Source organism: Podarcis pityusensis (genome assembly GCF_964106645.2).
Source record: "Podarcis pityusensis genome assembly, chromosome: 1".
Taxonomy (NCBI): Eukaryota; Metazoa; Chordata; class Lepidosauria; order Squamata; family Lacertidae; genus Podarcis; species Podarcis pityusensis.
In genome coordinates this window covers 77,943,478-77,958,295 of record NC_138028.1, presented here as the reverse complement: position 1 = coordinate 77,958,295, position 14,818 = coordinate 77,943,478, and the positions used below count along the sequence as shown (strand labels likewise).

Here is a 14,818-nt window from a genome sequence, read left to right as displayed (position 1 = left end):
GATTTCTCCATTTTAACCACTCAGGTAAAATAACCCAGTAGCAAGTATTTATTTCGCTGTAGTAATTAAAGCAAAGGATCCTTAAACTGAAAAGCAGTTTTAATAGCTTGAATAATGCTTATTCATTGTACTAGGTGCTGTATGCCTCCAGAGTATATTCTAAATGAGACTGAATCCATTCCACCAAGGATGCATGCATTTCCGACAAAAGTTAATTGTACTGATTTTTCAATGCCAGCCTTTTTCTGTTGGCCTCCAGATGTTTTTTACTACAACTTCTATCCCCAGCCAGTGGTGGGGCTGATGGGAGTTGTAGTCCAAAACATCTGAAGGCTACCAGTGGGGAAGGTGACACTATGTGATAGCATTGTCAGGTCTCAACCTAGAGAACCATCATTTCTGCCCATCACCCCACAGCAATGATAAAGGATGCAGCCATGACTTCTCTCATCTTATTCCCAATGCCCAGCCTCCTCTCCCCGCCTGCCCCACTCCTGTACTGCAACATGAGGGTCCTGCTTGCTCCAGTGGGTAGGAAGGGAGAGCAGATGATTCTGGGCTGCTTACAGCACTTAAAAAAGGGGAAAACATTAGACATTAAAAATTTCCCAATACAGGGTTGCCTTCAGGTGTCTTCTAAAAGTCAGATAGTTTTTTATTTCCTTGACATCTGATGGGAGGGCATTCCACAGGGTGGGTGCCACTACCGAAAAGGCCCTCTGCCTGGTTCCCTGTAACCTCACTTCTCACAGTGAGGGAACTGCCAGAAGGCCCTCGGAGCTAGACTTCAGTGTCCGGGCTGAACGATGGGGGTCGAGGTGCTCCTTCAGGTATGCTCCATCAAGGACACTGCAAGAGGAAACAATATGTTTCTACCAGCCTGCTGTTTTCATACAGACTTAAGCACAATTTGATGGCATACAGCTTTTCTCAACATGAGATTGTTAGGAAAGTCTGGAGAATTTCTACTACAGAATAGCAGAAGGACCAGAGCAGAGGTGGCACCATTCTTTTGTGAACAAAGAACTATGTGTTTTAATAGCTGCATGACAGGCAGCAAAGCAAAACACACTTTAACCCAGGGGTCAACAAACTTTTTCAGCAGGGGGCCGGTCCACTGTCCCTCAGACCTTGTGGGGGGCTGGACTGTATTTTGAAAAGAAAGAAAAAATGAACTAATTTCCGTGCCCCACAAATAACCCTGAGATGCATTTTAAACAAAAGGGCACATTCTACTTGGGTAAAAACACGCTGATTCCCGGACCGTCCGCGGGCTGGATTTAGAAGGCGATTGGGCTGCATCCGGCCCCCAGGTCTTAGTTTGCCTACCCATGCTTTAACCCATCATGAAGAGCTATAGCCAGAGGGAAAGCATTACCTGTTGACATGTAGCTAGTCAGACTGAAGTTAAAAGAATTAAGCCATTCACTGAAGTGAAGGCATGTGTGCTGTATTTATTGTGTACTGCATTAATTCACCTTTGAAAACTTGTTCAGACTGAAAACCTCAAGCTGCCTTGAACGTACTGTATATTGGACCAAAAACATCTTTCCCCTAGAAATAATTTAAATGGTTAAATCTGCTGGTCTCTGATCCAGAGAAATATTGTGCTATTTTAAAATCTAGTTTTGCATAATGGAAATAATGTAGAACTGTAATGGGAGATGGGTGTTTTGATGATGTTCATATAAGTAACAAATATCTTTGCTGTGCCATCAATCAGATGGGTACAGAAACCTATCAGCCTGTGGAATCAGCTAGCTTCCCAGGTGATGTGTACCTGTGTGTTCCAGAATGACTTGATCTATGAGTGTAGCTTATTGGCTGTCCACTCAGAAGAGAAAAAGAGAGCAGCAGAAGTTGCAGAGAGTTGTTTTTTTTTTTTTTTAAAAAAACCGCTTCTCATACTGGCACCCCCAAAATGAGAATTGATGCTCGTTGTCTTTTTGAGAAAACTAAAAATACATTGTAAGATTGATGATGTTTCCTAGTTAGTCCTCACCCCCCGAATATCAGTTTTCACAGCACATTTTGTCGATGTTTTCATATTATACTTACTGATACTAAAGCGATTTTTGCTTTCTGCACTCTGAAAAGATGGAGTTGGACATGTACAGTGGAGTACAGTAATCCTCTGAATGAAAAGTGAGGGCTTGATGCGGCAGCTTCCTCGCTAAGGCATACTTAATACCTGCCTGAACGAGTCACTTAATTCCCTGACTTGGAGATGACATGACATGTAGGCAGATGGGTAGTGGCTCAATGTCAGTCACTCCCATTTTCTGTATTCTGGCTCTTTTGCCCGAATCCTTGCTTCTTGCCACTGAAAAATTATCTAAACCCTTAAAGAATTCGTTTCCTTCTCAATCTTACAAATGCAAAGTGGGTGGGTGGAGGAGTGTCTACCAGAAACATTGCATACACTGCCTATTGAATTTCTGCAGGTTACTTTTACATTTGTCTCTTTGTTTATAGCATGCTTACGCACATTCCACCAACCACTTTGAAAAACAAATTGGATTCTGCAGAGGATTGTACAAGTTCCTACAGAGTTCCTCTTGAGTTCTATTTACGTCTGTATAAGACAGCAGTCAGCTAGAAATCCTTGCAGCCTGAGGCCGTTAGACAGTTCTGTATTTATTTTTGTCCTAATTTGTCTTAAACCTGCCCATCCCTCATCATTTTGATCCTTTCTGTGCTACTAGAAGGATGTGAGTGATGGGCGGTACGTGTAGCCTCCCATGTGCCCATGGCTATTGTTCCCTATTGCATTTAAAGCACTAGGAGACCACTTTAGCAGCCATGGCTTCCTCCAAAGAATCTCAGCTACTGTAGTTTATTAAGGGTGCTTCGGGTTGTTAGGAAACCTTGATAGAGCTATAATTCCTGGAGTGTTTTGATAATCAATCCCTTTTCCCATGGAACTCTGGGAATTGTAGCTCAGGGCAGGGAATTTGGGTCTCCTAACAACTCTCAGTACCACTAACAAAGTACAGTTCCCAGGATTCTTTGGGGGGAAGCTATGACTCTTTAAAATGATATAATATTGATTTAAATACATAGTGCAGAAGGGGCCTAAATTCTTTGCAGTTAAGTCTGGGAAGTCATGGGAGGTCATGGTAAGGGTTGGGACATGTCACTTTTTAAAACCTGGCCCTGCTTTTGTGCCCATAAGAGCAGCCTGACACGCTCTCTTTCTTCTCTTTGGCAATCACTCGTAGCCAAGTAAGATAGTCTTCCAAAAACACGGTTTTAACAATGAGTCCGTAAGTGACTGTGGAGGCCAATTCTGGATCCACATGTCGTTCCATAGTGGGGACATTGGTTTCCAGGTGGGAGTTGATCACGGTGTGGATTTGCCTTCCTCTTAGCACATTTCTCCCTTGCGTCCTGAGTTTGAGTGTCTTCAAAGCCCATGACACCTTTGGTAAAGGCTGTTCTCCAACTGGAGCACTCGCAGGCAAGTGTTTCCCAATTGTTGGTGTTTATACTACTTTTTTTTAGATTTGCCCTGAGAGAGTCTTTGAACCTCTTTTGTTGACCTCCAGCATTACGCTTTCCATTTTTAATTTCGGATTTGGCAGCTAATGGGTTGCTTCTTTTTAAAATTTTGCTTAATATCTGTACATTAAACTCCCACTTAATTCACAAGAGCAGGTGCCATAACAAAAGTTGGCAGTCTTGGCCTCAAATATACTGGCGATGTAATTGAACCATTGCTTACAATCCCATGCTGCTCATGGCCTCTGCTTTTTATTTCTTTCCTGCCAGAGCTCCTTACTTATGGCAGAATGTGAATTTTGCATGCTGACACAAATTCGCTTCAGCATGAGAAGAGCATTTCCTCCCAAGTTAATCCCTAACCTTGCCTATGGAAAATAGCTGAGTTTCCACCCCATTTTTTAAGTTATTAATTTGAAGGACATATGGGGTGGGCAGGATGAACTCTGCGAGTGTAAGCTCCAGGATTCTGGACTGGATCAGGTGCACTGTATGCACCATCTGTCCCTGGCACACTGACTCTTCTTGTTCAAGAATGCTGTTTTCAAAGCAACCAGATTCCGCTTTGTGGCAAAGGCGTCAGCAAGTATGTGAACAGGAGTGCTCTGATAGACATTGTTTAGCTGAGCTTTCAGAAAGACTCCTTCTGAGTGACTTCACATAGATGGGATAAGAGGAGAGATCCTCTCATGGACTTGTAACTGGTTAAAGAATTGAGAGTAGGAACAAAGACATAGTTCTCAGAATGGAGGGATGTCTCTAAGAATCTGTACTAAGATCTGTGCATCTTTTTTTTTTATAAAATATTTATTGAAATTTAAACATTACAAAAAAGAAAAGAAAAACAAGAGAGAAATATACAAAACATCAACAATACCAAGAAAAGAAAAGAAAACAAAAACCTTAAAAAAAAAAACCAAAAGAGAACAGACAAACATACAAAAGAACCCCATATTTTCATATCCTTGTCTTCCGTTAACTTATTTCCTCGACTTCCTCACACCTCCTTTTTTGTATTCTAGTTCAATTAAATGTTCTAGCAAGTCCTTTCCCTCTTTCACAAATTTAGTTCCATAATTTAATTTAACAAAATTTTTAACTTAAATTTACATCTTTACCCAATGTCAACTATTCATACTTAATTCTTTATAATATTTCTACTAAAGTCATATAACTTCTTTCCAGCATCTTTCTAGCATTCATTAATTTTAGAATATTTCTGTAGATAAACTTTAAATTTCTTCCAATCTTCTTCCACCGACTCTTCTCCCTGGTCTCGGATTCTGCCAGTCATTTCCGCCAATTCCATATAGTCCATCAGCTTCATCTGCCATTCTTCCCTGGTAGGTAAATCTTGTGTCTTCCAGTGCTTTGCGATGAGTATTCTTGCTGCTGTTGTAGCATACATGAAAAAAACTCTATCCTTCTTTGGCACCAATTGGCCCACCATGCCCAGGAGAAAGGCCTCTGGTTTCTTTAAGAAGGTATATTTAAATACCTTTTTCATTTCATTATAGATCATCTCCCAGAATGCCTTAATCTTTGGGCATGTCCACCAAAGGTGAAAGAAAGTGCCTTCAGTTTCATTGCATTTCCAACATTTATTATCGGGCAAATGATAGATTTTTGCAAGCTTGACTGGTGTTATGTACCACCTGTAAATCATTTTCATTAAATTCTCTTTTAAGGCATTACATGCCGTAAACTTCATACCAGTGGTCCATAACTGTTCCCAGTCAGCCATCATAATGTTATGTCCAACATCCTGTGCCCATTTAATCATAGCAGATTTCACCATTTCATCCTGAGTATTCCATTTCAGTAGCAAGTTATACATTCTTGACAAATTCTTAACTTTAGGGTCTAACAATTCTGTTTCCAACTTTGATTTTTCCACTTGAAAACCTAATTTTTTGTCCTGATTGTATGCCTCCATTATTTGGTAATAATGGAGCCAATCTCGCACTCTGTTTTTTAATTTTTCAAAACTCTGTAATTTTAATCTGTCACCCTCTTGTTCCAAAATTTCCCAATACTTCGGCTATTTGGCCTCCATATTGAGTTTTTTCTGAGCCTTTGCCTCCATAGGTGACAGCCATCTTGGGGTTTTATTTTCTAACAAATCCTTATATCTTATCCAGACATTAAACAATGCTTTCCTTACAATATGGTTTTTGAACGCTTTATGTGCTTTGACCTTATCATACCACAAATATGCATGCCAACCAAATACATTATTAAAACCTTCCAAATCCAAAACGTCTGTATTTTCAAGAAGCATCCATTCTCTCAGCCAGCAAAAAGCGGCTGATTCATAATAAAGTTTTAAGTCTGGCAGGGCAAATCCACCTCTTTCTTTAGCATCAGTTAAAATCTTAATTTTTATACGGGGCTTCTTGCCCTGCCAGACAAATCTGGAAATATCTCTCTGCCACTTCTTGAAACAGTCCATTTTGTCCAAGATTTGCAATGATTGGAACAGAAATAACATGCTTGGCAATACATTCATTTTCATCACAGCAATTCTGTGCATCTTAACTTGTTCTTAAATTATCTGCAGTTAAAGGTGTGAATTGAAGTGGCCAGGTTTGCTTTTGGCACCAAGTTATTTACTGTAGGATGGTTAAAAGAAAAAAGGAAGAGATAGCAAAAAAGCTCTGAAAGGGTCTTTCCCAACTATGTGAATGGGCATTAAAATGGAAAACGTGTTTCAATGTGGTAAGGAGGCATAAAGTGATTCACATTGGGGCAAATATACACTCCTGGTGTCTGAGCTCACTGGGACTGCCCAGAGAAGGGATACTGAGTTTTTGGTGGGTATTCCAATGAAAAAGTCAGCCCAGTGTGTGGCTGCTGTGAAAAGGTGTGCTCCCTTTTGGGGATCAATAGGCAAGAAAAGAACTGCCAATACTATATCATAATGTCTTTTTACAAAACCCCACTTAGAATGGTGTGTGCATCATTCCCCAGAATTCTGGGGTGTAAGCAAGCTATTGTAGACCAGACCTAGAAAAGTTTCAGAAAAGGGATAACCAAAACAATTACGAGATTGCAGCAATCCCCCTAAGGATAAAGGTTTAATGGAGAATATGGCTATCAAAGGCTGCAAGCCATGGTATCTCTGTACGGCTTCCAGTGTACCGCTTCCAGTGAGATAGCATGCCTCTGGGAATCATGGGTTGGGAGAGTCCTGTTGCACTCAGTTTATGCTTATAAGCTTCCCATGGTCATTTGGTTGGCCACAGTGGCAACAGAATATTGGACTAGATGGGTCTTTGGTCTGATCCAAGAGGGCTCTTATTTTTATGTTCTCATGTGGCTGAAAAAAGATATACAGTGGTGCCTCGCAAGACGAAATTAATCCGTTCCGCGAATCTCTTCGTCTTGCGGTTTTTTCGTCTTGCGAAGCACGGCTATTAGCGGCTTAGCGGCTATTAACGGCTTAGCGGCTTTAAGAAAAAGGAAACAAACTCGCAAGAACTCACAAGACGTTTCGTCTTGCGAAGCAAGCCCATAGGGAAATTCATCTTGCGGAACGACTCAAAAAACGGAAAACTCTTTCGTCTTGCGCGTTTTTCGTCTTGCGAGGCATTCGTCTTGCGAGGTACCACTGTACATGAGCTGCTTGCGGGAACTGTGCGCAAGAACAATCTCACTGCAGCTTTTAACAGACAGGTTCTTGGCAGTGAGGGCTTTGCACCTCATTTTGCAAAACTGAGTCCTGTATCAATAGAATAGATGGAGCTTTGCCAGATCCCACTAAATGAATTGTTTGACTCTTAACGTATGGTTGCTCTTTTGTGTCCAAGTCAACAAAATAAATCAGCAAGGTTTACAATACTGGCATATTGTGCCTTATCCTCCTGAGATATTTAATTAGCAATTTTCTCTCCACAATAATTCCCTCTGCTTCCCTTTATAAACAGTCATAACCTACCATATGTTACCAATAATATTAATGATTATCCATATCAAATGATGCTTTGCAGATTATCTTAGTAGAAGTCAATTTTAGAAAGCAGGTGTTTTGAATTTCTCTCCACTTTTGACCTCTCCCTTTTGATAACTAATTTTTTGTGTGTTTGACAGAATATGATCGACGAAGCTCCAGTTCTCAGGACTATGAAGAGTCCCGGGCAATTTTAGCACAGAAGATTGAAAAAGAAACGGTTAGCTGTGACTTTAAAAAAAAAACATACAAAACTTATGTGGGAGGATGAGAAAAGGGGATGAACAGGGTGGAGATGCATTTTCTAAGGACGAAACCAAATACAATGTTAATTCTGTGAACACAAGTCATGTTCAGTTTTGTAATGTAAATAGCAGCTGTAGAGCCAATGCAGTCTAAGGACCATGAGGGTGGGAGGAAAAGCTTGATGTTGTCTCTTGTTGTCAGGGTCCCAACAAAAAATTGCTTATTTGAACCTGATATTTTCATTTTAAGGGAATCTTCCAGTGGTGCCAATGGCAGGAAATGAGAGAATTAAACTCCCCCAACCACATTACTCCTGAGGCTGCTCAGGCCACCCCCACAGGTGCTCTTTATACACATGTGTGTATACACACACACACACTCCCTGTGCACATTATCTGCATTCACAGAAATAGCATCTCTTCTGGTTTGGTCTTCAGTGGCGAGGGACAGAAGGGACAAGGAGAGGGGCATGCACAAGGCTCTGGCTCTCTTTCCAATTTTATTGTTTTTCATTTCTCTCTTTGCAGCAAATCCTAAACTGCACTCTAGATGATATTGAGCTGTTTGTTGCCAAGCTTCAGAAAGCTGCAGAAGCATTCAAACAGCTGAACCAAAGGAAGAAGGGAAAGAAGAACAAGAAGAAAGGTCCAGCAGGTATAAAGGGCCAGACTGCCAGCTTCAGGGCAGGGGTGGGGATCCTTGGTCTAGGAGACTTAGTTGGTCAGAATCAAGGATACACACACAGATATATATATATATATATATATATATATATATATATGAATCAAGTATACACTTCCAGAGTTAATGCTAAATGCATTACTTTTGGTAAATGAGCCACCATAGCCACTTAGTGGGCTGTGAAAATTTGTGTCCTGGGCTTTTTTAGCCTAATCCACCCATGTTTTGTCTCAAATTAAGCAGTGCATTGGTTGCCAAATGTGAAATATATTGGCATTATTTTCAGCTCTACCAACCCACTATTAAGAGTGCTGAGAGCTGCTGGTAAAGATAACATTAGCTAGGAATTGTTGGGAGACTCCCATTCCCTTCTCAGAACTACAATTCCCAGAATTTCCTGAGAAGAGGGGTTAATTGTTAAATTGCTCTGGGAACTGCAGTTCTGTGAAAGGCATAGGAGTCTCCCAGCAACTCCTAGCTAATCTTATCTTTCTAAAAACCACGTGGTTTTAACTTCCTCTCCTTTGTTTCTTTATATTCACTGTTGTTGTTGTTGTTTTGCTTTAAAGAGGGAGTTCTGACCCTGAGGGCAAAGCCCCCAAATGAGGCTGAATTCGTTGACTGCTTCCAGAAAACAAAGCTGGCACTAAATCTCCTGGTAAGAACCAAAAGGCACAATATAATTTGTCTCTACACTAGACAGGCAATGGCTATTCTTCATGCCATCATCTTATACCAAGGAAGGATTATGCTTTTGCATTCAAAGAACACGGTTTCTCCATATCAGGACACTATCAAGGCTGTGTACTTAGCTCTGCTTGAGAAAAAGAAAGATCAGAAGGCAGTACAACTTTCCTCCTGCACCAAAGCCACGCTTCCTCCCTGCCTACTGACTAGTCCAGTCAATCAAAAATGTACTGTTTAGCCAAAGGCCATAACAAATCTGAACAACACGTGGCCCACTATTAACTTCTGCAAGTATCACACTATGGAGGAGAATGCTGTTGGGGCACGCATTGCTTGATTGTCTGTGCAAGCCCTTAACAAGCCATAATCTGTGTGTCATATAATAAATATCTCCTGCTAATCCCCATGTAGCTGAGTGGAAGAAGCACCAGTGCCATGAATAGGCTTGCCATACGCCAGGAAAATTCCTGACATGCCCTGGTTTTTGAGTGTAAAAATGGCTTCTGGGGGGCGGGGGGGGGGGAGCAGCTCAACAATTTTGGAGTCTTCCTTAAAAAAGCTCAATTTTACTTTTTTGAAATGTGGCAACCCTAACCATGAACAGTTTCTGAACCGCCCATATATTTTCACATGCTCAGTTGCCCCTATATCAGTCACAGTAGAAATAGTTAATGGGCAAGATATCAGTAAAGCAGAATACTGTCATGTATTGAGGAGCCACTGTTTCCACTTCAACAAAAAGAGGCGTTGTTTGCCACTACAGCAAATTCCCAGCAATGTAAATAAAAGGGGCATTCATCTGAACGGCTGCTGGCTGCATTTGACATCCTCCTAAATCCCTTTCATTGTTTCCCTTTCCAACGCAGCCCATTTTAAATACAAATATTTGAGGTTTTGGGTGCACCAGTGACCTGCAATTTGTGTGGTAACATTAAGACCACACTCCGTCACTGAAACAAGCTCTGTACAAGTTAAACTTTGAAATCCAAACTAATATTTAGATTGGAAGACTCTTGGTTCAAGGACCTGGATTTTTTGCTGGTGTTACTCTATACAGTACCATGTGTGTTGGTTGCTAGTGTAATATGAATAATATCAGGAATGCCTTAGGCCAGGGTTGCAGTGACAGGGGCAAACCTGTGACCTTCCAGACGTTATTGGACTGCAACTTCCATCAGCCCCATTCAGCATGGCCAATGGTCAGGGGTAATGAGCATTGTGGTCCAGCAGCATTTGGAAAGGCGAGGTTTCCCATTTCTGCTTTTAAACCTCAGTGTAGCACTGCCTGTTCAATATGCCGGATAACTTACTGGGCTTGTAATACTCAGGAAGTGTCCTCTTTTTTCCAGTTAAGATGATAGAACATAAGAACATGCCCTGCCAGATTGGATCAGGGGCTATTATTCCAATGCTGTTTCCAACAGCAACCATACAGATGGCTCTGGAAGCTCACAGATTGGGGCCATGAGGTGATGGCCACCCCTGTTGATCATTTGCAGCATCTGTCACTCAAGGATATCTTTCCTCTCAAAATGAAGGTTCCTTTTAACTATCATGGCCAGGCATAGGCAAACTCAGCCCTCCAGATGTTTAGGGACTACAACTCCCATCATCCCTAGCTAACAGGACCAGTGGTCAGGGATGATGGGAGTTGTAGTCCCAAAACATCTGGAGGGCTGAGTTTGCCTGTGCCTGATCATGGCTAAGAGCTGTTGATAAGGCTATCCTCCTCCTTCATGAATTTGTGTAGTCTTTTTTTTTTTTTTTTAAGCCATCTTAGCCAGTGACCAACACAGTCTGGAGAAGTTGGGAGGTTGTTAGGCAAGAGTTAATAAATGACTACTCTTTAGTTTTCTGTGGATTCATTGTCTGGGTAGGAATGGATTGATGCAGCTGTTTTAGTTTTGTTTGTGTGTGTGTGTGTGTGTGTGTGTGTGTGTGATGTTATTTCTGTGAATTTACCCTGAGAGCGTTTTTCTGCCATAAAATATAGCTTAACACCTAAATAAATAGCAGAGAGCTAACATATAAACTCTCCAGTTATGATAAAGCTTGACTCCCATGCCAGCTAAACCTTGCTTCAAGGTTTGGAATTACAGCTAAATATTTCTGCTTTTCTGATTTGATTTCATTTCTGACTATGAAAATTTAAGAAAACAGTGATATCTCTGTACCTTAGGGCCTTTCAGACAACTTGTTTATTAAGCATACATCCTGATTTGTTTGCAGGCAGATTAGACAACATTGGCTATTTAATGAGCATCCATTTTCATTTGTGGAGAGGTTTGATGACATTGCACCAAATGATGTGTTCTCTCACATCTCCAGTGCATTTTCCTGTCACTTTCCTTATTGCAAAAAGTCTGATATTTTGGAGCAGTGAGCTTGTCGCACAAGACCTCCCAATCAACTATAATTGCACAAACTGAATTTTCCAATGTGTGGTTGAATCCTACTTGAAAATAGCAATAGTGTGGAAGCACCCTTAGAATCAGCAAATCAAATTTAGTTTAAACCTGATTTCATTTTTCCCCTTTTTTAGGCCAAACTGAGAAAACATATCCAGAATCCAAGTGCTTCAGAATTAGTGCATTTCCTGTTTGGACCATTGGAATTGGTATAATTGTCTTTACTATATTATCTCAACATTCGTCCTTATTCATTGCTACCATAATAATCACCTGGCATAGAGAGTAATAACCCATTTAAGGGTACATCTTATTACTGAGGTTCCATTCAGAAATCGCCTATAAATTAACAAATGTTAAACATGTTTTTAGGTATATGTAACATTTTTATAACTATAAACTTTCATTGGACAACAACCTCTGATTTGTTCCAAAGGATTACACTGGAGGATTGAAGTGAGTCAAAAGATGGCCAGAAACTCATGACAAAAGACTGAGGCTCTTAGTTCAGTTTCTCCCATTGCTACAGCACTGGGATGGGAAAAACCTTCACTTGGTGAAATCCTTTGCTGAGCAGGAACTCTTGAAGTAATCTTTACAGGCTCTGAATGTCGCAACTCTATGCCAGCTTGCTCAGGGCAGCTAAATTGGTGGGTGATGGAGGTCTATTTTCTGCTACAAATGCTACTAAAAGGGGTAATCATGTTGTGAGAACTCAACAAGCAGAATTGGCATTAAAGAATGTAGACAGTACACTACCTCCTATTCATCACCCAATGGCTGCATAAAGCCTATTGGAATGGCTCTGTGATGTGTCTGGCATAACCCATGTTGTGCTATAAGTGCTAATGTGCAACACCTTGTTTATATAGTGAAGATAAAAGTGAAAACCTGCTCCATGTTAACTTTGCCAAGTGTGCTTGCAGCTAAAATGTGGGAGTACAGTGAAGATTCAATTCAGGAGCTATCCTGAGAATTTTGGAAATAGCCCACTGAACTGCTTGAATTTGACTATCCATTTTGCTTTTTAGGCTTTCCATTAGCCACCCAGTATAATACTTTCAGTAGACAGTTGGGGTCTGGTTTTCTTTCAAACATCTTGAAACACCTTTGAAAATCCTCTTATGTGATTTCTCATATGTTATCCAGATAGTCAATAGCTGTGGAGGTCCTGAAGTTGCAAGGTCTGTTGTCAGTCCACTTCTTTCTAGAGACGCCACAGATTTCCTGAAAGGGCATCTGACACCAAAGGAGATGACGCTGTGGGAGTCCTTGGGGGAGACTTGGACAAGGTCGAGGTTAGTTTCAAGGAGAGAACCAGAAGAGAATATAAAGTTGGCTGAAGCTGGTGAAGGAGAGAGCCCCTTGAGAGATCACATGAACAGAAGCATTAACTGGGTCAATAATGTTCATTTTCTTTAGAAAATAATGTGCATTTCTTTAGAGAATATCTCAACTTGCAGTATCGGCTTAAAACTTTATGAAGGGGTTCTGAAACTATATTTTTCTCTGACACAAACAACACACATACACACCTCTTTAGAAACCTATCAATGTTTCTAAAGGTACTGGAAGCAAAACAAAAACAAAACAAAAATTTAGATTGGAGTCCAACAGTAGCTGTTAAGAGACTGAAAACTGGTTTTGTGAGTAGCAATGCTTGATTTGCTTCTCTTGTGTGTACACTACACAATTCTCTTTCCACCCGAAGAATTTTTAACCATTGAAAAACCTGTAAAACCTGTTTACCAAAACCCAAAGTGGGATGGGTGTCTACACCATGGGCAGCAATTTGCCTTTCAATCTATATTCAACTCTACAGGGGGGAAACACTCTGTCTCCAGTGTTATTTGGTCACTTAAAGTCAATTAGTGACCTAAAAGCATCAGTCTGCTGACTTCTAAAATACGTGTTGGACTTTTATAATGACAACTGTAGTCTAGAATAGTACAGTGGGCCATAAGGTTCTTTCAGCATATAAACTTCTTCTCAATGTGTTTCCAAGAGCTGAGTGGCCAAGAGAAGCCAACATCCCAAGCTATATTCCAAAGTTCCGCAACGGATGGGAGCCACCTCTAGAAATACTCCGTGGAGCCCCTTGGGAAATAGATATTGGCCACCTGCAAGATGAGGTGAGACTCAGGCTTAACTCCACCCCCTCCTAATTTCTCTTCTTTCATCTTACTCATTTAGTGGGCTGAATACTCTGCAAGCATACAAGTAGGCAGATGTATGACTAATAAAGGAAAAATTATTCCAATGAAATGCCTACTTCTTTTTGGTATTCCTATTGTTCCTCGTTTGAATAGATGATCAAAGACACACTGAGAGCTGTTTATACTAGAGTAACCTAACACAATCTAGCTGGCAACACACATATGCAGAAGCAGTCTTCCATATGCATTTCTCTACCTGCAAATGGGAAATGCACAAATGGTTGTTCTGTGTGATGCTGAAAGAAATCCTCCAGACCAGTGAGATTATTAGCCTTAATGGGAGGGAAGGAGTTGGATTAATTGTACCTCCAGTTCTCTTCCTGTAACCTCATGAAAGGCGCTGTCACTAATCATCTGGCTAGCACTGCATGTCTGCAGCCCTGATTGCTGGATGGCATTTTGCAGCAGCACACTGTCAGAGGTCATTGTTCCAGTTTTGTTTCCTCCTTTTCAATGATAGAATGTATTGTAGCAATATCAGTCAAATTGCACCTGTATAAAAATCAAATATTTGAGCAGAGAATCAGACCTATGGAGGCTACAAATTAATATGCCAGGAACTGAAGAACCCCCAGATTATCACCTCTTGCAATTAATTCGAATCAGAAGTCCACCAGCTGTGTACAGTATTTTAGCTTAGGAAATTTATTGGGTGGGAAATGGTGATGATCATGATGCCATTGCTTAGTAGTAGTTTTGCATGCTGAAATTACCCCATGTTCAATCCCTGGTATCGTATGGTATCAGGAAACAGATAACTGGAAAGATTTCTTTCTCAGATCCTGGATAGTTGCTGCAAGTCGGAGTAGACAATAATGAGCCTCAGGAGACAAATTAGCTGATCTAGTATAAGAAAGATTCCTAAATTGTTTTTAAACTTCACATTTGAGTTCATCAGCTTCAGGGAAGTGGCACCTAATGTCAGGGGTGCTGTTTGGAAATTTTACTGCAGGCCTCCTATCACCTGCCGCTTTCCACAATTTTGCATTTAAACCCCTTTAAAAAAACCAAACACAACTTTGCTTATAGGACAGCTGGGGACACTACGAAGTGTAATGCTGGCGAGATGCCAGCTATCCTCTGCTTTAATTTTTCTGAGTCATTATACATTTAAATTTGCATATCCAAAA

The 14,818-nt window shown here is 40.8% G+C and overlaps 1 protein-coding gene across 2 annotated transcripts in view; it reads left to right on the top strand.

Annotated features, from left to right (window-relative positions):
* EPS8L2 (EPS8 signaling adaptor L2) overlaps nucleotides 1-14,818 on the top strand; it is an 87,679-nt gene that overhangs the window by 59,422 nt on the left and 13,439 nt on the right. For both annotated transcript variants that reach the window (XM_080976798.1, XM_080976799.1), the window contains exons 9-14: nucleotides 7,591-7,670; nucleotides 8,224-8,350; nucleotides 8,947-9,035; nucleotides 11,607-11,681; nucleotides 12,622-12,770; nucleotides 13,478-13,604. In XM_080976798.1, coding sequence (XP_080832924.1) covers nucleotides 7,591-7,670; nucleotides 8,224-8,350; nucleotides 8,947-9,035; nucleotides 11,607-11,681; nucleotides 12,622-12,770; nucleotides 13,478-13,604 — 647 coding nt within the window. The remainder of the gene's footprint in view (nucleotides 1-7,590; nucleotides 7,671-8,223; nucleotides 8,351-8,946; nucleotides 9,036-11,606; nucleotides 11,682-12,621; nucleotides 12,771-13,477; nucleotides 13,605-14,818) is intronic.